Source organism: Oncorhynchus gorbuscha, linkage group LG04 (genome assembly GCF_021184085.1).
Source record: "Oncorhynchus gorbuscha isolate QuinsamMale2020 ecotype Even-year linkage group LG04, OgorEven_v1.0, whole genome shotgun sequence".
Classification (NCBI taxonomy): Eukaryota; Metazoa; Chordata; class Actinopteri; order Salmoniformes; family Salmonidae; genus Oncorhynchus; species Oncorhynchus gorbuscha.
The window spans coordinates 45,483,382-45,511,286 of record NC_060176.1 but is presented as its reverse complement, the minus strand read 5'-3'; the positions used below and the strand labels follow the sequence as shown (position 1 = coordinate 45,511,286).

The 27,905-nt window shown below is 40.1% G+C and overlaps 1 protein-coding gene across 1 annotated transcript; it reads right to left on the bottom strand.

The window, feature by feature from the left end:
- On the bottom strand, positions 1-17,376 carry sfrp1a (secreted frizzled-related protein 1a). The gene is made up of 3 exons (XM_046346909.1): positions 16,598-17,376; positions 12,076-12,156; positions 1-1,439 (listed from the first exon to the last, which is right to left on the bottom strand). Exons 1-3 carry the CDS (start codon positions 17,121-17,123, stop codon positions 1,114-1,116), a joined length of 933 nt encoding a protein of 310 aa, XP_046202865.1. The 5' UTR covers positions 17,124-17,376; the 3' UTR covers positions 1-1,113.
- Positions 17,377-27,905: the final 10,529 nt, after the last annotated feature.

Genomic DNA, 27,905 nt, shown 5'->3' with positions numbered 1-27,905 from the left:
TTGTTTTCTATATTTATGTAAAATGTGTATGTACATAACAAGGGGCAGAAATACACTGCAGGAATTCACATTTTCAGCCATTGAACGTGATGGTGCTAAGATGGATCAGCAATACTGAACGAAACAATCAAAATACAGATTTGTCAATCCACTGTTAGCACTTTCAAAATGTGAGGCTACACAAAGTTGTCACAAACTTAATGAACGTCAATCTAGAGGGCTAGCAATTTAAGACTGCATTAACGAACAACAAACAAAACTTTGGTCAAATATTATCTGACATCATATACAAATGCAAGGGATTTCATTATTCTACTATATACCGGAGCAACCACTCAAGAAGCTGATTTGCATTTGAATTGAAATACTGAACAATGCATACTGCATCAAAGTACATTTCATACACTTGTACCATTAGGCAAAAGTTATTTTGACTCAGATGATGCAGTTGATGTACTGGAATTGATTGGATTAACATATGTATATATTTTTTTCAAGTCAAAGAAAATGTTAAACAAAAAGAGGCAACTGAAGAGAGGATGCAATTCTTAAAATCAACTGTAGTGCAGTCATTATTTTGATGAGACAATCCGGTGAAAACACACTATCATACTATTGTCAACAAGTTATTCAATGACCTTATCTATGATGTGGCTTTTAAAGCTAAAATACAAGTAATTGTTGATTCTGTATGATCGATTCAATATGATCTAATTGTAAATTCTATGATCTACTAATACATGTTCAGAGCAATAGGAGCAAGTCCATCCATTTCAGCAGAACTCACTGAATTGTGGTCTTTTTACTGCACATTCAGGGAGTGTGTAACACAAATATCTACATACAAAAGTGGAAACGCTTTCAGTACAGGAGGAGGGGGCTGCAGTGTCATTTACTTTTTCAGATAACTGGAAACCCACCAGGTCTCAATGATCACACTGCTTAACTGGAAAATGGACGACAGGAAATTCAAAGCAGGTCTGTAAATATACAAAGAGATATATATAGATGTATAAACAAAAACAATAAAAAGCTAAACAAAGGTGGGTTGTTTGGTTGTGCAAGTTCTTCTGTAGCATGATGATGAGATGCTTCTGGAAAGGCTTGGTCTGATTATTTGAAGACATTCTCGAAAGCTGGACACTTGTGGGTCTTGAGTTTCTTGATGGCCTTTTTGAACTCTTTGCTGGACTTGTCCCACTTGTGGATGCCCGTCAGGAGGAACTGCTTGTCCACCTTGCGGCCCATGATCAGGTAGGTGTTGCCCAGGTTGTCCAGCTGCTGGCAGGGGCAGTCGGCTCCGTTCTTCAGGTACAGAACCAGATTCTTTAGGTCTTTCTTCTTCAGGTGGCCCAGTTTCAATGGCTTCTTCCTTTTCTGCAGAATCACCTTGCGGTCCATTCCTTCCCGTCTCACCTCCTTGATCTTGGTCTTGATGGCTACAATCAAATAGACGTCAAAATAAAGAAGGCGTTGTTAAAAACATTGACATGTCTGTTATTTTATATGTTACGGTAAATACTTAGCTTGTGGGCTAGCTCAGAATGTTGAATCATATCTAGGGTTAGCCTGAGGCACTTTTCCTTTTAGCCATGTTAATATTTAATGTCAGAACAGAATGACAATCATATAATCCCTGTGTACGCATTGTGCAAGGGCCAGGGGCTCTGTGACAAGACAGCAAGCCGAAAGGTTGGGTTGCAGAGCAGAGGTTATCAGTGGTTAGATAGCTAGGCCCCAGACACCAAGAAAGCAGCCTGGTCTCATAGACTAGACGTAACATAGTAAATGTAAATCCGGGACAATCAAATTAGTATGAAATGTTATGTATGGGTACATAAGACAGATGGTTACTTAAGGCAAGAACGAAAGTAGAGTGGTTGGTCGGAGTGGATGGGTAGGCGTATAACACAAACGTCTAGCAACCGTCTAGCCACTTTGCAACTACTTAGGATGTTAGCTAACCCTTCCCCTAACCCTATCACACGAACGTCTAGCAACCCAAAGGTTGCGAGTTTGAATCTCATTACGGACAATTTGAGCAACTTTTGAACTACTTACTACTTTTTTAGCTACTTTGTAACTACTTAGCATCTTAGCTAACCCTTCCCCTAACCCTCACCCTTTTATCTAACCCTTACCCTAACCATAACCATTTTTGCTACACTTTCCCTAACCTTAACCCTTTAACCTGACTCCTAACCTCAACCCTAACCTTAAACCTAACCCATAGCATAGCTAATGTTAGCCAGCTAGCTAGAATTCATAACATATCCCATCTCTATGGGAAACTGATCTGTCTACATTGGCTATTCTTTTCATTGGGCTCCCGAGTGGTGCAGCGGTCTAAGGCACTGCGTCTCAGTGCAAGAGGCGTCACTACATACCCTGGTTTGATCCTGGACTGTATCAAAACGGTCTGTGATCGGGAGTCCCATAGGCTGATGAACAAGTGGCCTAGTGTGGTTATGGGAGGGTTTGGGAAAGCTGCTGGAACATTGCAACCCTAACCCTACCCTTATGTTCAATACCACTACCTACCACGTCAATATCACCACTGATTGTCACTGAAAGAAAGTGAAACATTTGATGCTGTAGTACATTGTAACCTTGCCTTTCATCATTTCTTGATGTGCCAATGTATTGCCACAATTTTACACCCACCAAATGTCTCAATAATCTTTTTCTTTTTTTTGTGTACTTTTATCTCTCCAAATCCCACACCGGGTCTCTGATTTCGCTTAATCTGTCTGATCTTTCACTAAACTCTATTTAACCTGCTAATCTCTTTGTTTCCTCCACCTCCCCTTCTGAAATGGTGCACGAGTCAACCCCATGGTGGTCCAAATCTCAGCATCTATTCATGTATCTCAAATGGCACCTCATTCGCTGTATAGTGCACTACTTTTGACCAGGGCACATAGAGTGACATTTGGGCCCCCGAATGGCGCAGCGGTCTAAGGCACTGTATCTCAGTGCTATAGTGCTAGAGGTGTCACTACAGACCCTGGTTCAATTCCAGGCTTTATCACAACTCGCTGTGATTGGGAGTCCCATACGGCCCAGTGTTGTTAGGGTTTGGCCGGGGTAGGCTGTCATTGTAAATAAGAATTTGTTCTTAACTGACTTGCCTAGTTAAATAACATAAATAAAATGTAGCCTCTATGGGTATAGGCCTACCTCTTCATCTCCCCACACAGTAAAGCAGGCTACTGCATGAGTGCAGGTGGCTTCAGTGCATGGCAATAAGGGGAATGTATGGCACATTGCTGTGATTCCACTCCATTGATCTACGGGCAGGATTAATGACCATCTTGTGATCTTTTAATACAGGGATTTGCTCCTGCACTTTGGTAAACTGGCTGCTGCTCGAGATGTGGTGCTGGCTGATCTGTCTTTGAAAATCTGATAAAAAATAAGAATACTTAACGAAAACAACATACATTATTATCAGTGTAGCTTACAGATAGGGGTAAAGACTGGTGTAGGAAATATAGGCTACTACTATATATCTGAACTCTAAATATAGGCCCCTACTTAAAATGCACCATAATATGCACCATAAAATGCATTCAATAGCTAATATAGACTACTATATCTGAACTCGTAATAGGCTTCTACATGAACTATAGGTACCATGTTTTAGGGTTCATCTATTGCCCCTCTATCTTCCCATTGCCAATTAAAGTGTTAGAAAAAGAACAGTCCCAGTTCTTTTCCAGGTATTAACAGTGCACATGGTCGGGATTAGGACCTTTATCCTCCATGTCTGGTCCATGAAAAGTCTCTGTGAGGAGGGCTTAGTGTTAAATGAAATCAAAATTGGCAGCTTTCATAATTGGCGAGTCATAAAAGATAAGGTCTAGCCCACCCCTGAAACCACTTTATCTGGATAAATCCAGCTTAAACTCTGTGCTGAACTTTCTTTGCACCTTGTGTTGCTTGTGTGCATATCTCCCTGGCCAAAGTGTACAGCACAGTGTCTGACCAGGTAGGTTATGGTTTTAACTGCTCAGGAGAAAGGCTCAGTCATTGATCAGTAGTACCTTCGGGGCAGTTAAACTAGAATTCATGTTACTATTTAATCTAATATTCTGGGCCCCTGTTTCGGTAAACTTTTCACCCCAAACTATCATCTGACACGAGCGTTACAATAATTTCTCAAGCATTCAAAGTTACCAAGAGAGAAAATAGGAAACACTGCATAAACACTGCACTTCATCTCTCATTCTATCTTCAATGTTATCTCCATCTGTCGTTGGTCTCAGGTTTGGACAAATTGAAGCACTCAAACTCTATCAATCGGCTATGCTGTAAAGTTTGTGGGCATCTAGGCTGTAACCTTTGTCCCTGACCCTTGACCTGATTTCATCTTCTGGTTTAGAGACAGGCTTTCAGACAGCTAAGATGGTGTCATAAACCCAGCAGGAGCGGGTAAGTTGGGCATGGGCCCATTCACAACCATGGAATAACATAGCCCTCGGCCATTCACAACCATGGAACCTGTCTGCCCTGTGAGCCAATGTCTACGTCCCAAATTACACTCTATTCCTTACATAGGTCACTCCTTTTCACCTGGCTTGTATGGGCCCTGGTCAAAAGTAGTGCACTATATACGGAATAGGGTGGCATTTGGGACGTATCCTATGTGATCAGTCTAGATCAGGGCCGGGGCTGCTGTACTTTCGTTTATTCCATTAGCATGGGGAGGAATGGATGGTGCAATTACCTATACCACCAGAGAGAAAGCCAGCTGTCAGAAGTAGGGCATGGTGGGTTTGAATATAAGTGTTCTGGAGTTGTGTAACAAAGAGCTGTGGTAATAAAAGTTTAAGTATGGAGATAAATCATGGTGGGAACAAAGTGTTGAGTGGGATGTACCATAAAACCATCAGCAGAGTAGACAGCACTGATGTTTAGAAATATATTAATCAGGATATCTGAGGAACAAGGGACTGGGAGGAGTTTGGCTAGCTAGATGGCTATCTCCAATTGTATTTGAAATATGTTAATTTCCTCATGGTTGATCATGATCACCCAACACATAACATTTGGTTAACTGAACTGTGGATTTTGTTGTTTGTCTTTATATTCACTCTTTAATTGGACCGAAGCTAAAAATACAGTTCAGTTATTCAGAGATAAACAAAAACTTGGGTCACTGTACAGTGCATATGGTCAAGCACTTTCAAGAAACAACCCTTCTACTTAAAAACCAACACATTTCTATTCCTCCATGTCTTTTACAAACACATGTATACTTTCTCTGCCAGATTGTCCTGTATCCAACCAAAAAGCATGAAAAGCTTTCGCCTTAAAATATTCCAACTTTATTTAGATAAACTTGCCTGAGAATGTCAAAATGTGATTGTGAGATTGGAAGGAAGCTATTATTCATGACTTCAAACAATGGCACACAATAGTAACAAGCCTCTCTTCCCTTTAGAAAAAAAATATATACTTTTGATTTCACCTAATTTGTTTATTCTGTCATAAAGAGCACATGTTCAACTTCATTAAAAAAAGTGTTTTCCCCATCTCAAGAGGTTAAAATACTATACATTGTACAACGCTCAAAGTGTAGGTCTACGTCGTGTGCTTCCAATGAGTAGTATTATACGGCTCTACAGCGAATGGTTAGCTGTCTTATGGAGCATTAGTAACGGCTCTCCAGCTGGTAATTAGTAGTTAAATCAGCCATGAATTCCTGTGTGACAGGGGGAAAGGAAGCTTGTTGTGTGCAACAGGGCGGGGCAATTGAATGTAAGATTCATTTAAAAAATATATAATTGTAAATTTTTTCAACACAAAACACCAGAAAATGGCTGAAAAGAGTAGAACCAGCTCACCTGCTTTTACACTAATACTTTTAGATGTTTATTTTGCAATAAATATTTAAAAATGAATAGTTTTACCATATTAAAATGAGAATTCAGTTCACGTAACAGCATAGCTCTGAGAAGTAGGGGTGCTGAGGGTGCTGCAGCACCTCCTGAAAAATCGGAATATTTGAATAATACAAAGAAAAAAAATGTTTTTCTTTCTCTCACAAAAGTAGTGCACTGGTCCTTTATTAGTGGACCGATATAGCTGTCTGTAGTGCGGGCAAAAAACATTGTCATTTTACAAATGAATAAAAAATGAAAAGCTGAAATGTCTTGAGTCAATAAGTAATTCAACCCCTTTGCTATGGCAAGCCTAAATAAGTTCAGGAGTACAAAGTTGCTTAACAAGTCACATAATAAGTTAAATGGACTCACTCTGTGTGGAATAATAGTGTTTAACATTATTTTTTAAATGACTATCTCATCTCTGTATCCCACGCATACAATTATCTGTAAGATCCCTCAGTCGAGCAGTTCATTTCAAATACAGATTCAACAACAAAGTTAAACTCAGACATTGAATATCCATTTGAGCATGGTGCAGTTATTAATTACACTTTGAATGGTGTATCAATACAGCCAGGCACTACAGAAATACAGGTGTCCTTCCTAACTCAGTTGCCGGAGAGGAAGAAAACTTGGTGACTTTAAAACAGTTACAGAGTTGAATGGCTTGATAGGAGAAAACTGAGGATGGATCAAATACATTGTAGTTACTCTGCAATACCAACTTAATTAACAGAGTGAAAAGGAGGAAGTCTGTACATAATAAAAATGTTCCAAAACTTGCACCCTGTTTGCACCAAAGCACTAAAGTAATACTGCAAAACATTTGTCAAAGAAATTCGCTTTGTGTCCTGAATACAAAGGTGTTATGTTTGGGGCAAACTCAATACAACACATTACTGAGTTCTACTCTTCATACTTTCAAGCATAGTGGTAGCTGCATCATGTTATGGATATGCTTCTAATCGTTAAGGACTGGGAAGTTTTTCAGGATAAAATAGAAAAGAAATGGAGCTAAGCACAGGCACAATCTGGGAGCAAAACCTGGTTCAGTCTGCTTTCCACCAGACACTAGGAGATGAATTCACATTTCATCAGGATAATAACCTAAAACACAAAGCCAAATCTACAATGGAGTTTCTTACTAAGAAGACAGTGAATATTCCTTAGTTGCAGTTTTGACTAAAATCTACTTGAAAATCTCTGGCAAGACCTGAAAATGGTTGTCTAGCAATGATCAACAACCAATTTGACAGAGCTTGAAGAAATGTGAAAAGAATAATGGGCAAAGGTTGCACAATCCAGGTCTGGAAAGCTCTTAGAGATGTACCCACGAAGACTCACAGCTGTACTTGTAAGTCGCTCTGGATAAGAGCGTCTGCTAAATGACTTAAATGTAAATGTAATTGCAGCCAAAGATGCTTCTACAAAGTATTGATTTGGGTGTGAATACTTATGTAAATAAGATATTTCTGTATTTCATTTTCAATATATTTGTATATATGTTAGCAAAAACAATATTTGATCTGTTTTGAATTCAAGCTTTAACACAAAAAAAATGTGGAATAAGTCAAATGGTATGAATACTTTCTGAAAGCACTTTATATGTATTTTTTCCCGTATGGGTTTCACACTGGATTCTGTTAACATGGGTTCTGTTAAATGAGAACAGACCTTTCGCAAAATGAGATCTTTCCAGGAACTGAGCGTTTTAGTGAGTGAAAGAAATTCTCATTCTGTGCCAGCGGAGGCAAATTTCTGACATGATTAGTCTCCGCAGATTAATAAAACTGACTTCTATGTAAGTCACAGATTCCTCCAGCTAACTGCCCTGACTGAGGTAACCTTTCAACCACACAGTCTGATGTTAGGCCTGGTATAGGTGAATGTTGACTAAGATTATGCCATTGCTGCTACAGTTAAACTGTACATGCACATTTATGTCTATATACCCATGTGAATATTAGTGATACAAAGTACATTCAGCATCTCTTGCTTGCAAAGTAGGCAGGATATTGCATAGTGACAATCTAGAGTAGTGCTCTTTACTTATCAATCTACATCTATTATAAGATATCCCTCTGACTCATTTTGGTCTGACCAAAAGTGCTGTAATGAAAGCATAACAATAGATTGGCTCATGAGTCATGTGACCAGATGCTTTGTTGAGGTAAAAACGGATCTTTATAAAATCATGTCATAATTGCTTTCACATTTCACCCTTTTCTCTCTCCTCTCACAACAATAATGACAGATCTTTCACACCATATAATAGTTGTTTTTGAGTTAAGCCCATCCTTGCATGAGTTTTAGGACAAAATAAGAAGAGAAACCTTTCAGACAAATATTGACTCACATTTTTGCACCACTACAATGTAAAATAATAGAATTTGCTCAACAGTACTGCTTCATAAAAAAACATAACCAAATGTTAGTCCCACAGTTGTGTGTCAAGCTAAAAGCATAGGTTATGCTTCAGTTATTGATTAACCTGTGGCAGCCAATTTAGAAACCTCTTCTCTCATTTCTTTAGCCAATTAGAACATCTAGCATAAACATTTCTTGTTTACATGTTGCCCAACTGGTACAGCAAAGCAAACCCACCACTATAGCCCATGGCATTGCCACACAGCAAGCAGAACAGCCCCTGGCTCTATCCCAAATCGCACTCTAGTCCCTACATAGTGAACTACTTTTGACCAGAACCATATGAGCCCTGGTCAAAAATAGTGCACTATATAGGGAATAGGGAGTAATTTTGGACACAGCCCCTTTTTTTCTCATGGGAGTTGGGACTCTCCCTTTGTGGGCCACTCCTGCAGTGATTGGGTCTAATGGATGCAATAAAAGTCTAATTTAACAGTCATTGTCAAAGGCCATGCTCAGCCTGCCTGGATAAGCTCAGACGTCAAGCGTTAAAGACATTATGACGAGGAAACAAAACAACATCTGTCTTAATCAGAGATGAAACAGACCAACGTGCCACTTTCATTTGGCAAACCAGGGAAGTTTCTGAGAACAGAAAAGTGAGGCTCATCATTACAGTGTAAGAATGGGACAATTAATTTTAAATGCTGCACATAACTTTGTGTATTAGCTTTCCCTGAGAACAACTTTGAAAGAAGATGCAGAAAGTCCGTCTTCCCAAGGTCTGGCGGTTGGAATGGATTTGGAAACCACCAAAAACTTGGAGGCCAGCTTCTACCAATTTAAAATAAGGCACAGCATCACATTGCATACAATCACTGCCTCAAGGTGTGCTGAATCAACAGTGTCCCTGCATGTGAGAAACTATCAATGCATTTTAATTGCATAGAAAAACAAAACATTCTAAGTTGTTGCTACACTGCATTGGCAGACTGTGGATGGGATGGGCTGTCAAGCCACCAGACAAGCAGAAAGACATTCCCACACATGTGACATCAGTCCCCTGTGACAGAGATTGAGATGTGGACCAATAGGAATTCAGCTTTAACTTGCAACCCTGCTGACACCTCCTTTAAATACCTCCTAAATAAAGACTTTAGGGCTCCAATTCATTAGTTACAGAATATTAGCATTTAAAAGAGTAATACAAACTCCAAAGCTCTGTTTTTCTAGCGGATTAGGGCAGTAACTTTTTCCAGTCTATATGTAACTTTGTGAGAATCAAGCATATGGCCAAAAAACAAGGTAAATTGGTAGTAGTAACCCCCAAGAGGAGATTTTTCTCTAGATCGTTCACATTAGTTTACTTGGTGGTCAGTTGGTAGATCAATCCATTATGTCTGAAGGAATGATCCCCAGGAGAATACAAATTGTAAATATTTTCAATTTCACACACTAATCCCAGCATTGTTATACTCAGAAAGAACAATTGTTCTTTCTGAGTATAACAATGCTGGGATTAGTGTGTGAAATTGAAAATATTTACATATTTACCCTGAGTACTGTCAGATAGTAGACATGGTGAAATGTTTGTCAAAGCTATATAAATTATCTGATAATGAAAGACATATCTCTTTTTTCGACCATGATGTGTAACTGACCAAGGAGTTTATTTTAAATATTGTATCATCGAACAAGCATAAAATTGTGCAAATCGATGGAACATGAAACATTTTTTTACTGAAAATGTGCTTGAACAGTGTGTTTATGGTCATACATACACAATATATCCAAAGGTATCATGCCCATAGGGGTATAGGGGCATGATACCAGGTTTGATACCAGGTTTGCTCCAGATGTAAAGCCTTGCATTCTGGCCAAAGAGTTCAATCTTGGTTTCATCAGACCAGAGAATCTTGTTTCTCATGGTCTGAGAGTCTTTATGTACCTTTTGGTAAACTCCAAGCAGGCTGTCATGTGCCTTTTACTGAGGAGTGGCTTCCATCTGGCCACTCTACCATAAAGGCCTGATTGGTGGGGTGCTGCAGAGATTGTTGTCCTTCTGGAAGGTTCTCCCATCTTCACAGAGGAACTCTAGAGTTCTGTCAGAGTGACCAGCGGGTTCTTGTTCACCTCCCTGACTAAGGCCCTTCTTCCCCGATTGCTCAGTTTGGCCGGACGGCCAGCTCTAGGAAGAGTCTTTGGGGTTCCAATCTTCTTCCATTTAAGAACGATGGAGGCCACTGTGTTCTTTGGGTCCTTCAATACTATTTTACTATTCCCCAGATGTTTGCCTTGACACAATACTGTCTCGGAGCTCTACGGACAATTCCTTCGACCTCTTGGCTTGGTTTTTGCTCTGACATGACCTGTCAACTGTGGGACCTTTAAATATACAGATGTGTGCTTTTCCAAGTTTCATGTCCAATCAATTGAATTTACCACAGGTGGACACCAATCAAGTTGTAGAAACATCTCAATAGAAACAGGATGCACCTGAGCTCAAGTTCGAGTCTGAATACTTATGTAAATAAGTTATTTCTGTTTTTATTTTTAATACATTTGCAAAAATCTCTAGAAACCTTTTTTCATTTTGCCATTATGGGGTATTGTGTGTAGATTGCTGAGGATTTTTATTTATTGAATCAATTTTAGATGAAGGCTGTAACATAACAAAATGTGGAAAAAGTCAAGGTGTCTGAATACTTTCCGAAGGCACTGTATTTATATATTTGTTTCTCTGTAATACTACTAGTCACCTCGCAATTTCATAAAGTTGGCTTTTAGCTAGTGCAGATAGGTTCCTAATCTCCGAACCTCATAACTAGCTACCAAGAAGCCATTTCAGGCTATCAAGTTAGATTTGCTAGCCTGTCTAACTATCTTAGCTGGCATGCCTGCTGCCAAGGTTGGTAATAACTAAAGCAATAACTAAATGTACTGAATAAGATTCACATTCCTTTCAATCTTTTACCCAAATTTTAGCAGATATGCAGAGAAGAATATTTAGTTTATTTTAAAAAAAAAAGAACAACCAGTCAGGAGGATACAGACAGCTCAAGAGGTATGCGTAGATATGCAGAAACATGTATATGTTTTTGACATAGAAGTATGCATAATAATTATGGATCTAGATTGCACATTGTAAATATACAGTCAGTTTGAACTAAATCCATGATCCTCTAAACTAACCATGATAATTATTGTGGGACTGACCCATTTTTATTACTGTTAATCTACAGTAAATTGCTTTTCTTTTCAGAGGCTCTTCTTTCCAATAGACTTAATAAACCCACTAAAGACCACACTTTTAAGATCATACAAAGAGATGACTGTGCGGTGCTATGGAACATCATCTATCGCTGGGATAAAGCACCAAGCTCAGTACTGTAACCAGCATGGTAAGAGTCAGGGAATGCATGTAAATAAGAAATCCTATTGGCAAGAGTGTCACTTTCATAACTTTACAAAGCTAGCTTTTGGAAAGATCTTACAATGTACGTTGAGGGGCTGCAGACCAAAGGTGGGAGGGAGGGCTCATTACATCTGGGACAAATTCCAGAGCTATAGGTATAGACATACTGTAGTTCTCCATTGTATGTGGTTCCATTTGTATAGGCTTCTATGTCATGGAGAGTGCAACCTCTTGTGTTGGCTAACACAATCAATAGGTATAGTAGCCCATAGGAAAACTTGTCATGGCAAAACATGCTGTGTGTAAGTGTGTGTGCGCGTGTGTATATGTCTCTTCTGTATTTTTAGGAAATGCCTAACAAACGGAATGAAAATGGTAGTGTTAGGGTTAGGAGACGCTTACCAAACTCGCTGGCACACATGTGCTCTAGAATGATGTCTGTTTTCATTTCGTTGTCACATGGGGGACAGATGGGGGAGTAACCTGTGGAAGGGAGGGAGGAGAGAGTCTTTTCAGAGGGCAGGACATGCAACACTGTCACAATAATCAACCAAGTAACAGCCATGATCAAATGGATCAAGAGTCGGGTTGCAAAATTCCTGTGACTTTCCCGAAAACTCCAAGAAATCCTGTGAAGATTCCCTAAATCAGAAGGGAATAAGCAAGAAATCCGGTATCCACCAACCAGAATTTCTGGAAGAACTGTGAATTTGGGGAAAGTTCCTGGAATTTTTCAACCAGGGAAAGTTTTTTTTCTCTCCCTAAAATCACTATTCAAACTGAAGGGAACAACAGCTGCCAGCAACTGAATCCCTAATAGATTGTAGCATTGTTCACACCTCTATTTACCTCAACATCAGCTCACTTCCCATGGTAGTAACACGTTTGATCTTTTACCACCTATCTCCCTGCCTGTGCTTCAAATCAACCTTGCAGATGAAATCTTATGTGAACACCTACAGTATGTGAAGATGACACCTGACATTCTGGTCAGAGGTGCTGAGTACACTCTGTTGTCAGTTGCTCTGGTGTTTTCCACCTCAAACGTATTCATCCAAACTCCAATGACGTTTGTTTTTGTTTGACAGTAAAACTCTTAACTGACCGACCTGACCTCAGTTGGAATGTCATGTGCTTTTATAGCAGGTCATAACTATGGCCTCCAGGACACAATGCTGCTTGTTATAGGCTAGATTTATGAAATGATAGGGGATATCAGTTAGTCTTCTCAATATCCAAGACTGACTATCATTCCATTGTAATTTGGTGGTTAGTTTTGATCTCTTCGGAGTCTATGCTAACAGAGTCAATCTGTCCTGGAGGCCTGTTTTACTGTAAAAGCATGTGGAAATGCATGTGTGTACAGGTATGCACACACATGAACTGTTACGTGTACCTGAGACTTTTATAGAAGGTACATTACTGACTGTGAAGACAGGGAAGACTGACTGAAACTGGAAAGTCTTCCACTCAGGCTTTCATGTACTTGTATTTTTAGCTACAGGAGCCAAGTTCCATATGAACATTTTAGAATGTTTTGACATTATTAAAAATAAGGAATGGTTCTAACTGCGTAGTGGCCAACAATGGACAGAAATGTATTTTTTTGTTGCTATATAGGGTTTTTGTCAAGTGACATTCATGAATATTTAATGAAAATGATATTGATTCAATAATTAAATAACTGTTCTGTTATTTCTTAAACAGCTTAGAAAAAATTGGCTCTAAACCCCAAAACAACATTTGGAGTACTGTGAGGTTTACCATCTGTAAAATATAAATACATATTTACACACACTTATCCTGTTATTGTGTGATTGCCAGTTGGCCATTACGTGTGTTTGACAAACGCTTACGAAAGTTACACCCAGGTGGAAAGCACTTGTGAAAATAAGCACTGTTTACAGAGTCAAAGGGGCTATATTTTCATTTTTTTTTAAATGACTCTAAATCTATTGTCACCAGCTTCATACTTGTTTAGCAGTCAGCAGTGGAGAGGATCTTTAAATAACTTACATCAAAATACATGACCGTCTAACCTAATTTTGATTTGATGGTTTATTCATTCAAATGTACCCCCCCCCCCCCCCCCTCCTCCCGTTCATCACTAAAAAGCACATATTTTCCCAGGGGTTTTAGGTTCCTGTCAGTCAACAGTGATGAAGATGCAGAACAACACAGACATTAACGGCCCTGTAATGAGAAGAGTGGGGTTAAAACAAGACCGACTTTGTGGCCTGCTGGGCTTCTGACTGGGCAAACACTTTCTGATTTATTTATCGCAAGTGCTGACACATATGACAACAGGTGACCTCTGGAGGCTGTATTCCAAATGACACTCTATTCCCTATGTAGTGCACTACTTTTTACCAGAGCCTTATGGGTCCTAGTCAAAAGTAGTACAACTACATAGGGAATAGGGTGCCATTTGGGGCACACCCTGTGGATCTCTGTGTGGTCCCCGAGCTCCAAGAGGAGCCTTTTCTCAGGCTGCTGGGCTCCTGCCCACACACACCACCATGTTGGCCACCCTCGGCTCAACACGTCCCAGTTACAGAGGGACTACCTCAGATATACAGTAAGTGCTGTGTAACTGCAGCACCACAGAGCGATAAAGACCTCTTCATCGGGTGCTGGCCTGGAAAGTCACCAGTCACCATATCAGTTCGCTGTAAGACCGAGCTATTCATGTTCAGAATATAGCAAATGTTTTAGCACTAAGCTAACATTGTTTTGAAGCCTGCATATACAACGCAGATCAAAATGTAAGGAGGTTGATGATGGAAAGTCCTTTTTAATTTATGAGAAATCTGCATGAGGTGGCTGTACTTCCCCTTCTGGGACACCTCTAGAACAGAGCCTTTCCAACTCGCTCCAAGAGAGATTCTGCTAGTTCCTGCCAGGGACACTGACATGGCAATAAAATATTACAACCCATGACAGAAACAATAATTTTAGACAAAACTTGTCCTTTGATTGTGAAAGGCTGCAGCATTTACACTGAACAAAAATATAAACACAACATGTATAGTGTTGGTCTCATGTTTGAATGTTTTTTTTATATACAAACATGTCTGACTTATTGTTAGCCCCAAGCTGTTACAGATGTAGGATCTTAATTTGAGCCAGTTTGCTACAGCATGAAAATTATCCTGAAGCAACAGGTAATGTAAATTATTACGTGGATTATAATGACTGGACATTTTTTTCATTAGGACAAATCAAGTCTAACATTTTAAAGTGGAAATTACAAACTTTAGAAACCTTTTTAAACCTTGAATACATGACAAGTTAACATTTTCTGTACAGGAAAATTATCAGCAACAACATAGTGATCAAATGAAGATCCGACATCTGTAGGTAGTTCTCGTCCTTCTGAACATAACTCAGTCCAGAAACTGTGGTTGCATCCCAAATGGTGCCATATTTCCTATATAGTGCACTACTTTTAACCAGAGCCCTATGTGTCCTGGTTAAAATTAGTGCACTAGGAAATAGGGTTGGGACGCAATCCCAGTGAGATTGTGGCAGGCAGTCTCGAGCCAAGTATCCCTGCAGGCAGATAGGCAGACAGGCATCAAGGACCTGATGTCTGTGGGAGTTCACTGTAGCCTTGAAACACAGTATATTACATTAGCAGAATTGATAGTCTGTTTTTTTTTCTCTCCTCATCATTGTCGCTCTGGTATTCACTCTTTCATAATTCGTATACGTTTGTTTCTGCTATTCAAATTAAACTATATATGTTGTTTCTATCTGGTGATGTTTTGAGCGGGGGGGGGGGGGTTAAAGGAAGAGGCCAGTAGTTAAGACGTCAGTATAAAATGGTCATTAATGGATGTATTAGTTATGTGGTTGGACTGCCTCCCAGTTAATAAATTTCACCTTGAAATAAATTGCTACCATCTGTTAAAGGAGTATTCGACTACAATATGAATTACAACATCACTTCTCTTTGTCAATAGCAAGCAACTTAACATTTGATACAAAGAGAGGTTCTCTCTTGTTAAAGACAGGGTAGTCTTGTTCGTGCTCTCAAATAACTAAATAAAGGTTTTGCTATCTCGCTCTTACATTTTTTAAAGATAATCTAATCTAGAGGTAATCAAAGCAGTCATGGGAAAAATTACCCCAAAAGGTTGGGAATGGGTCATTTGCATCAGGTTTGACATCAACAAACCCCTGAAACAACATTCTGCCGCCTGAAGAACTGCATGGGTGTCGATTCTCACACTATGTCAAAGTAGTGACTGTTTGTTATCTCAGTCAAGTACTGCAGTTCTATTGAGCTGCCCTATAGGACACTATGTTGAGCCTGCCCTATAGGACACTATGTTGAGCCTGCCCTATAGGACACTATGTTGAGCCTGCCCTATTGGACACTATGTTGAGCCTGCCCTATAGGACACAATGTTGAGCCTGCCCTATAGGACACTATGTTGAGCCTGCCCTATAGCATACTATGTTGAGCCTGCCCTATAGCATACTATGTTGAGCGTGCTCCATAGGATACTGTTGAGCCTGCCCTATTCCGCAATACATGGTAAAAACAAAAACAAATATTTGATCATGATTATTACAGATTATCATGCTTCATCCACAAAATACATCATATGTTTTATCAATTGTAATAAAAACTGCTTCCAAGTGAAGAACATAATGTACATTCAACAATACAGATTACAAACTCCTAGCCAACACCTCAGCTTTTTACATATTGTGACAATGGCTCAGTTTCAGATCTGGTACCAGACTAGCACATGGAAACATGACTGGCACTTGGTGACATGGGATTCTATATGTAATTCTATAATTCTAGATATTATGGCAGGCATACTGCCTGCAGGTAGGTAGGTAGGTAGGTAGGTAGGTAGGTAGGTAGGTAGGTAGGTAGGTAGGTAGGTATAGGTAGGTATAGCCTTACCTGTGGGTTTTGTGGCTTCAGTGGCATTGGGTGCAGTCATGGCAATGCAGACTTCGTCCTGAGGAAACTTGTCGCAGGTGAGCATCTCAGGCCAGGGGAAGCCGAACGACTCCATGATAGGGGTGCAGCCGTCCCGTACAGCCTCACACAGCCAGCGGCAGGGGTATATGGGACGCTCCAGGCACACTGGGGCAAACAGGGAGCAGAGGAACACCTGGGTACCCGGGTGGCAGCTCTTATGCACCAGGGGCACCCAGCTGCCCGCCTGCTGCTTCACCTCAGCCATAGTCTCATGCTCCAGGAGGTTAGGCAGCAGCATCTGGTTGTAGCCCACATTGTGACACAGCCTCAGGTCCTCTGGGATATCCACACACTGAGGAGGCTTGCCATAGCTGCGGCCACCATTGTACATGTCCGATTTCCAGCTCAGGTATTCATACTCAGAGGCTTTGCTCAAAGACACCAGTGCCATGGTCAAAGCCAGAGGGATGATTCTCCAACGGCACAATGGTTCAATGGACCTCATTGTTCACAACAGAGGAGAGTCTGCAGAATAAAAGTAAAATGCAGCTCACAATGAAGCTTTCACTATAGAATAGAACAGACCTGCTTCAAGAGAAAAATCAAATGGAGAAAAGCGCAAAGAGTCCAGTTGATAAATGCTCTCTGAGTGGAAAGTTTCAGGTTTCAGTGTAACTCCACTCCTGCCTTCTTGTTGCAGCCCCGCTGTTCTGTTCCCTTCTGCTGCTACTGACTCACACAAGCGCCTGCAAAGATAACTGTCTAGAGTAGCGCAGCTTGGAAACAAGAGGAGATTGTGAAGTGCGCGTCAGCCAATCGGAAAGGGTCTGCGCCTTTTGGCACTCACACGTCAATCAATGTGCTCAATTACTCACTGCGTAAAACACGGCTTAACGTTCCCTACCCCCTTCATTAGCCTTTTTTTTCTTTGTCAAAACAAACAAGTTGCCTTCACACCAAACAAAAAAATAATTAAATGGTTGAAATAATTTAGTGCTTGGTCAAACGGCAGCTCGTAATCACTTGACAGCTATCATGCACAGTACATTTATGGATCATTTTGGACAGTTATTTGGAGAATTGTAGATCATATATATTTGACTACAAACACTATTTAGTTACAGCGTCAATATGTGGAAATACAGTATGCGCAGCTCAATAAATACATGAAATCAATCGAAAAACGTTCAAAAGTTTTAAGTCAAAGTTTTAACTTGGTGAAATATAGCATATCTGAAAACACAATTAATTCAGACCAATAGTGTTGAATATTGATTTTAACCTATATAATGTCACACATTCTAAATGTCAATTCATATGAGGTGAAGAAGGGACAATTGTTCAATGAAATATTAATTCAGTTTACTTAGATCTAATTAGATCTTGTTATAGTAAATTTGTTTATCTGCATGTTAGTCCACTTTTTTACAGCTTTCCATTTGATATGACTAAGACAAGACCTGTGAAATCCTCCAATTGCAAATGTGCATTAATTTGCATGCCATTGTCTTGTTAATGACAAAAGCCAATTAAACACTCATGATTAGAAAACAAAGTAGCACTTCACACATAACAATGACCCCCTGGTCCAGCTGGTCCCAGTAAACAAGACTTAGCCTAGATCTTTCCTTTGTGCGGGAATACTGGGAGCTTTAAAAAAGAATAATAGCCTAAAATAAATGCAACTAGATTATAAATCACAGAGGCCATGGTCTTCATTGCCACACAATCTGTTGCATTATAAAATAAGAGGAGTAATGTTGTATGCTATACCATTTTGCTAAATACACATTTTGAGAACTTTATTTAATATATGTTGTTTTGCAGTCATACTATGTAAGCAGGCATTTAAAAAAGATCCTGGAGAATTGTTGTTGTTTTTTTGCAATGTGAAAAACACATTGTTTAGCTAATCTACTCCATGTAGCCTACTGTATTACCCAGTAAGGCTGAATGGTTTGTAATTGGAATTTAACTACAATTACAGTCACATTTAGTTACTTTTATGTCAGGTTTTAAGTCTTTCATTGATAGTACAATTCCAATTTCCAGCTTCATCATAGAACGGTCAATGCCCTTGATGAGAAGGTTTACCAAAGTATTTGAGATATTATTCATTTCCAATAAACTGTGATGTCTTAATAAGGATTATGCTGACACTATGTCTGTCTAGCAGTGCTGCACCATAGACAGATTTATAAGGCGAAGGCACCTAACTACAGTTTGCACATAGTAGGGGTTGCTAAAACAAACCCCAGGTATTTAAGACTGGGGTGGAGGGGAGGGATTTTTTCCCCCTTCTCTCCACTCCAGACATGGCTTCACTCAGAAGAATGAGAGCGCTGAACTCCCTGGCTGTAATCCATAATGGCACCCTATTCCCTATATATAGTCCATTACCTATGACTAGTGCCCATAGGGCTCTGTTCAAAAAAAGTGCACTATGTAGGGAATAGGGTGCCATTTGGGACATCTCCCGTCTGTCAGGAGTGATGTGCCTGACTGTATCGACAGAAGCTGAAAACATTCTGAGACTGGTCTGTTCCACATACATGGAGCCAGGTAGCAGCAACCTAAAACCAGCTCAGAGTACAAGCCAAGACTAAACATGCAAAACTACTTTACACCAAGATAGGTTTATGTGACGTTAAATGAGTTTGGACATTTTCTAATGATACCATGTTGAGTCTAAACAGACGTACATCAAATTGAGGTACAGGCAAGTTTGATGTTATGTAACTTTATTGTAGTTTATGTGAATTTACCATGTGTGAAAAGGCTGGCTATCTAATTCCTTTTGATTATAGAATTAGGCAATGCATTTGTGAAGTGGCTTGCAAGCTGTATGAGAAAGCAAGTCGACAGAACACCAAAATCATTTACAATGTAAATATGCTGGTTGTAACATACAGTAAAACAATCAAATACATTCAAATGAGATTATAGTCCTTCCTCCAGTGGAAGTTGTTGTCATCAACACATTGCTAAGCTAGATAGATATGGACTGACTCATGTTCATGTTGCATGAACTTCAAAACAAGGAGCACTTTGATTGCGGTTGCACATGTTTTAACAATAGAGAGACTAAATATTTGGACTCTCAGGGCCCAAGAAAAAGAGTCTTCCATGGGTCTTTAAAAACAATCCATCTCAATTCAACAGTGTTTCAATACATCATCTCACATACATGTACATGTATCCCCATGAAAGGGCATTTGGTAGAGCAGAGCTAACATGTATGTTTCTGAACATCTGTCATCAGTGACTACTAAATAAACACGAGATCTCCTCTAGGCCATAACATCTTAGTAAGTGTATATACATGAAAAATGATCAGGTTGAAAAACCTCTGCTATGTTCAAGGGGGAAAGAAAAAGCCTATCTTTAATAAATATTTGTTTTTAGAAATAACAACCATAGCTGCTTTTTGTCAGGTAGCACTTAACGCTGGGGGAGTGTAGCCTGCTAGTCATGTTCTACTTTAGAGAGTCAAGCGGTGCCTTTGTCACAGTTGACAGCCTTTGTGGGTTCTGGCCATGGGCATTGAGAGGAGTCTGAGATAGTTAAGGTAATGTCACTGCATAATAGCTGCATCGTGGGTGATTGACTTATCACAAGTGGGGGGGGGGGGGGGGGGGGGGGGGGGATAACCCATCAATAAGATTCTTTGCATGAGAGAATAAACAAAGTTCACCAGCTGGAGTTCTATGCTGATGGTCCATTAGTTTTAAAGTAAGGCTATTGTAGGAGTAATGATGAAGATCCTTATCAAATTATGCGCATCTCCTCGCTAAGAGCACAAAACAATTTATTCTTACGGCAAACATGATTGACACATGTTGTCAATAGGAAGTTGGCCCATTGTGAAAGGTCAATTAGGGGGTAAAATGCAGATTCCCCACCCCCCCCACTAAAGCTTCATAGGATGAGGGAGAAAGATAAACATATCCTTTTGCTTGATAAAAGTAAAGGAAATTATACTGTTATCAGAACCCTATCAAAATATGCATTGTAGAGAAACTGTTGTCATTAAAAAAATATACATATGTTTTTGCAGTAGTAGAAGAATACTGAAAACCCCATAAAAGGTCTTTGTATTTCCATTCTGATGCTACTAAAAGTCTAGTGATCTCCAAATCAAAGCAAATGTTGCTCTTGCACCTCGAGGGAATTCCGCAAGACAGTAAGCCATAGTGCAGCAGGCAGCGTGGCATGTGATGGCTTGTCTGGATGCACTTGTCTGGATGGCTAATGCAGGTCATTTGTGAAATTTTGGATTTCAGATGAAGAGGAAGAGAGAAAAAGGAGGATGCAGTTACTCAAGGTTACCGATGCTACTGAAGATTGGGGCCAACATACCTCTCACATAACTCATACCTCGTGGTCGGGCTCCAGGATTACTGCTCAGCAGGGTAGACCGGTTATCTGGCTCACATTGTGCAGAGAGGTACTCAGAGAGCCTGACCACACTCAGACACTCAGGTACAGTATCAGGGATTTAAAAGGGACAGTTTATTGCCTGCTGGTATAGACTGACTCACCAATAAGGCCCTATGATATTACTTTCTTATTTATGTCGAAATAAGGAGTCAAGGTAGTTTGTATGTGTACGTTGTAAATGTGAAAGGAACGACTCATATTTGTCCAGATGTATTGGAACAAATCTAATCACACTGATAAACTGATTTGATATCTTAAACAGAAACCATAACATGGATGTATCGAGTAACAAAATCCTTCTGGAACCTAGTATTTTACTCTCACTAAATAGTCCAACTGACTTCACTGCCAAGTCAGCTTATGACCTCTTCTGAAGTGAACTGCTCTCATAATTGATTTGAGATGTCCTTTTGATATGCACAAAAACATTTAAAGGAACCACATTTAATTAGGCACACAAATCTCAAGCTATTTGTGGCAACACCCTGATTCCAGGAATTGAATATAGTACAGAGAATATATATATTGAGCACAATGCACAGCAGGCTATCTTGGGTTGCCAAAACCAGACACTGGTTATCTAACCCTCTCCACATACCCTCACACAGTGCGTTTTCTATCCCCCAGCTAGAAATGACTGATTGATTTGTGTCGAGGAAAAAAACAGCAAAACAAACAAGTCTTTGCTTTTCTTTCTTAGAGCCGGGCCAAGAAAAGCACAGAAAAATCCTGCTTTAACACACGTATAATCTGTTAGCATCGCCTGTCCATCAATACCGCTCAAGTGAGAAAACAGAAATGGACCAGTTCATCTTTTCAAACACTTACTGGATGCTTCTTCTACCTTTTTTCAATGGACGTTTTAGGTCCCTTCTTGAAATGTTTTAAACAAATGTCTCTCTTCTGTTGCACATATGTTAAACAGTGGGGGTTTATTTTCAAATGCATGTTTAAGCAATATCGTATAGATGTACACTCTTAGAAAAAAGGTTCCGAAAGGGTTCTTCGGCTGTCCCCATAGGTGAACCCTTTTGGGGTTCCATGTAGAACTCTCTGTGTAAAGGGTTCTACATGGAACTCAAATGGGTTCTACCTGGAAACAAAAACATTTTTTTCAAAGTGTTCTCCTATGAGGACAGCCAAATAACCCTTTTAGGTTCTAGATAGATGACTTAGAAATAACATATTAGATAGTTGATCAGACTACTTTATGCTGTTCTGGGTATTATCATTCACACACAACAACAAAGTTCTCTCTAAATGGACTCAAAGTCAAAACAATTCTGAAGATATCATAGTGAGAAGTGTGTGTGTGTGTGTGTGTGTGTGTGTGTGTGTGTGTGTGTGTGTGTGTGTGTGTGTGTGTGTGTGTGTGTGTGTGTGTGTGTGTGTGTGTGTGTGTGTGTGTGTGTGTGTGTGTGTGTGTGTGTGTGTGTGTGTGTGTGTGTGTGTGTGGTAGTGGTTTGGGGGGTGACTATAATTACATCCATCTGTATGTAATTACTTTGACTTTACACCATCACCAGAGCAACAAGCTCTTCATCACTATATTTGGATGCATTTATTGCCATCTGATATCTGTCTTCACCTTGTTTATAGTTGTTTTAGAAATATGAATCTTGCTACATTCCTTTGATCAGAAATCAGCCAATAAATAAAATAAACATTTTTAGAGATGGCTGTCTGTCTCTTTTACCTGTCTTTACTACAGATTTCAGTGTAAATAAGTTGTTGCATTCAGCCTCAGCTCACTATTATAATTACACAGATTATGACATTTTCTGCAGTATAAAACATATACAGGTTTTAAGAGTTTGAGGTAGTTTTATCAGAACTCAGGGAATCCTCACTCACTGTCAAAGGCCCATGTGAGAGTAAAAAGCACTTAAATGGTTGTAAAATGCACTGGGCATAATCATGATGTGAGTGAGTATGGACAGAGTCAGAGAGATGTGCCGTGGCTCATTCTGCAAAGACATTAGACTACAGCTTTGGCCTCTGGGCTCCCCACTCTCTCACATGCGCTCAGTCTGTTTGACACAAAGCAGTGCTCGTAGGGCGCTCTGGTTAACATTAACATGCATAAACATTCACAGTAATGGGGCTTTTGCGACAAAGTAAAGGTTAACACAACTCTCCCCCTCAAACAAATTAAGTGCCATTTTTCATGCAATCGATTATGCCCTGTCCATCACCATGAGGCTAATACTACTACAGCCCTGCAAATTATAAACAAATCCAGCCTGCCATTCAACACCAGCTCTACCTTCCCTCCGCCCTCCAGCTCCAGGTTATTTGAGCTCTGGTCTCGTCCCACAGAGGAATTGTGTGGAGCCTATACTAGTTCTCCTTCACATAAGATGAGGAAACTGGTCAACGAGCCCTTTCTTCATTGTTAATTTTCAAGCTTTTGGGGAATTTTATCACATGTCATCTAGTGGCTTTATTGGGTACTTCAGATTATAACAGGTGTCTGTAATTATCTCTGGCCCTCTGTGTGGCCTTATCAAATGTAAAATAATCAAATAAGATGATAAAATAAAACAATATCCTAAATATAAACCATCAACTTTAGTGAATACCATTGGTGTTTAATATAAGGGTTTCAGCATGAAATATTATTATTCTTTTATTTATTTTACTATGTCAATAATGATGTATTTATTTTGGTGAAATACTGGTGGCAGTTGGGGGAAAAAAGGCAATAGTTGGAAGTGTATCAGAGTTAAATGAAAATAATGCCACTGTGGAGTAGATGCTTTTTTCATTAATTAGGCAATTTTCTCTTGAATCATATGATCTATCCACTAGAAGATCATGGACACAGATCTACAAAAAAAATACTATATTTAAATGCATTTTTTGGTTATTCAAATATAAATGACTAAAGTTACCATAGATTGCCATATGTTACCTGTTAATTACCTAAATTACTGAACATTTGAGTAACTTTGGTAAATGACCGTTAGTTTTGCAACCCTACTGCATATGTTTTCTGACTTTTATTGATGGCTGTACTGATTGCTGGTAGGTTGTAGAGTTAGTACTGTTGTAATTCCAAATAATCAATGCTATTTGCCCAAAACTGTACACAGTATATGGGATATATAGTACTGTAGATTTATATAGAACATATTAGATTTCCAGAACTATACCAAGCAATGTCTTCAAGGTTATGTCCTAAATGACACCCTGTTCCCTACATGTTTAGCCCCTGCTCATAAATGTAGGGAATAGGGTGCCATTTGGGACATAAAATGCATGTCTCAATCAGGACTGCAGATTGTGATTAGTAATTGGTGACATGAAGCAAATAATGATGGTACAGGCCAGGTTGGTAACAGCATCATTCCCCTCATTATCCTACAGCAACATCACATATGAGCCCAATGAAGACAGCAATCAGGAGCAGTTTTTCACCTGACATTTTGCACACGCTAGTAAGTAATAGCAAAGGGGAAGTGAGGCGAATGTCTCATTCTTGTCCTTGCACCACAAAAATGGCATCCTTACCACTTTTTCTTTACATAGCAATCAGGAACACATTACAGTTAACAAGGAAAGCATGTTGCATCCCCTCCCCACCACTGAGTGTTTCTACCTCCCCCACCCCTTCCTTTTTTCTTTCCCGACCCTATACTTAATAGAAAACATGTCAGGATTATAAGTATGTAACACTCAAATATTTTATTTTTGTTTGTCCATTTTGTGGGTCAGAGATTAATTCACCGATACATATTGTACCTGTAACTGTGTAATCAACAAGTGCTGTGTGTGCGTCTGTGCAAGGTCTCACATAAAATGGTCATACACAGTCAAACTGCTCAACTTGGGAGTTATAGCGGGATGATTCAAAGAACAGCGCTGGCTCCATGTCACTCTGCAGTGTATCTCAAACACAAGAGGCTTCCACCCTACAAGCAGCAGTGACTGACTGGCTTAGCTATGGTGACAGGACCAGGGTAGTCATTCACAGCCCTTGAGCACCATGGGAAAGCCAGCCAACTGAGTATGGGTCAGGTCAACCTTGTCTCCTCGCCTGACTGTCAAAATAAAAGTACCTCTCCCTCAAGCAGCTCCCTCAAGCAACACTGTCCCTTAGACCCAGCTGCTGAGAGCGATGGCACAGAGGGCTGGAAAAGCAATTAAATCAAACATGGGTGAGTGAATGTAGGACAAATGCGTCGTCAGCATTTTTCACCTATACCAGAGAAAAGTCTGTGCTTTTTTAAAGGTGGGCTATTGAAAGCAAAGGGAGTATTGAAAGTGAGAAAGACATTTTGTCTCACCAAGCGACCAGTATAGGCTAAACCATAGTAGTGAACGGGTAAGAGACACATTGGTCCAATTCAGCCCCTCTCTTTCTTTCCTGTGGATGGCCTAAAACTTGGGGTCAGACACATTGTCTGACCTTTGGCCCCCTGGTTCACGTCTCCTCGTAATTACCTTTGCGCATCAACCTTCCTGCCACCCCCACTCAAAGACAATGTAACAATTTGTCTTTTCAATTGTCTGTCACTCACTCTCTTATAGACCTTTTCAGTGGGCGTATGTGTTTTTTCCCCCCCATTTGTATGTATTTATTTATCTTGCTTGGAGAAGTGGGGGTTGTCTGGTCCCAGAAACAGGGAGTCTTTGTTTGGGCTGATTTCACATGAATATATGCCCCCTCCTCTGCTACCCATGCCTTCACTCTAGCTCTCCATATTCAAGCTTTTTCCCTTGGTTTGTTTGGGAGACAGCCTAAGACAGGCTGATCTCAGGGTCATTGTACATGGGATTTCCATGACCATACACAAATCAATTAGGCTTTTCTATTTATTTGCCCCCAACTCATGGGGCGACAAGCATTTGTAAGCCGTTTTCTGCTCCTTATATTATGCAAGGTTGGTAGCTATTCATTTTGTGAACAACAATGTCTTTCTCCTCTCCATCTCACTGTTAAATTATGAGTCAGAATAGGGGTTGCATAGAAGGCCTATAACAAAATATACACCTTAAAGTTTGACCTGAAAAAAACTGCAGGATTAGCTAACATAATAATAAACTGAGGTTATAAACTCCCATCTCCCAGACATTTTTTTGAATTGAACTAAGGAACACAAAAATGCCAGTCAGTTTTAATATGCCAAGCCGTTCTAGCTCCAAATGCTTGATCACAGGTTCAGTACTGTTCGTCTATAATACGGCTTATGGACAGTCTCAATCCAAGTCCAAGTCTTTGATAAAGGATTCATGAGGTTCTCTTGCATCTTACGGATTTTAGCCCTGCAAACAATCCCTCCATTTAGCAGCTCCAATACAGTTCAACAAACAGAGAGCACATGGTGATTCATTTTGGGTTCCCTTTTCGATGAATGTCTCATGGTCAATGAGCCTTCACTGTCGTTCACCATTTTGACCTACTTCACCAAGTTGCTGTATTCTTGTACAGATCAGTCAATGTACAGCCTCAGCCTCTGACAGCCAAGCTCCCACACCGACTATTATAGTGATTTGGCAGGACGTTGCTTACTTGCTTATGAACGGAAGATGGCATGCCACAGCTCTCTGTTGTTCATGATAGCTGGTAGATCCTTTGTACTGAAACCGGTGTCTCTGCAGATGTTGTCCACATACTCTACATCACCAAAAGTATGTTGACAACTGCTTGCCGAACATCTCATTCCAAAATCATGGGCCTCCACTCTTCTGGAAAGACTTTCCACTAGATGTTGGAATAGTCCTGCGTGGACTTGCCTCAATTCAGCCACAAGGACACCTACAGCACCCGATGTCACAGGAAGGTCATAAGGATCATCAAGGACAACAACCACCCGAGCAGCTGCCTGTTCACCCCGTTATCATCCAAAAGGCGAGGGCAGTACATGTGCATCAAAGCTGGGACCGAGAGACTGAAAAACAGCTTCTTATCTCAAGGCCATCAGACTGTTAAACAGCCATCACTAACATACAGTGGCTGCTGCCAGCATACAGACTCAAATCACTGGCCGCTTTAATACATTTAATAAAATTATTGAATAAAGGTATCACTAGTCACTTTAAATAACGCCATTTTAATAATGTCTGCATATCCTACATTACTAATCTCATATCTATATATTGTATTCTATACCATCTACTGCATTATTCATCCCTTTACATCTGTGTGTAAGGTAGTCGTTGTGAATTTGTTAAATTACTTGTTAGATATTCCTGCACTGTCGGAACCAGAAGCACAAACATTTTGCTACACTCACATTAACATTTGCTAACCATGTGTATGTGACCAATAAAATTTGATTTGATTTGATTTGAAGAGCATTAGTGAGGTCGGGCACTGATGTTTGGCTATTAGGCCTGGCTCGCAGTCGGCATTCCAATTTATCCCAAAGGTGTTCAATGGGGTTGAGGTCAGGGCTATATTGCATGCCAGTCAAGTTCTTCCACACCGATCTCAACAAACCATTTCTGTATGGACTTCGATTTGTGTATGGGGGCATTGTCATCCTGAAACAGGAAAGGGCCTTCCCCAAACTGCTAGATAGTAAAGCGTGATTCATAACTCCAGAGAACGCGTTTCCACTGCTCCAGACTCCAATGAAGGCAAGCTTTACACAACTTAAGCTGATGCTTAGCATTGCGCACGGTGAACTTAGGCTTGTGTGCGGCTGCTAGGCCATGGAAACCCATTTCATGAAGCTACCGACGTACAGATCTTGTGCTGACATTGCTTCCGGAGTCAGTTCAGAACACGGTAGTGAGTGTTGCACCATTTTTACACTTTATGCTCTTTTAGCACTCCGTGGTCCCGTTCTGTGAGCTTGTGCGGCCTACCACTTCGCAGCTGAGCCATTGTTGCTCCTAG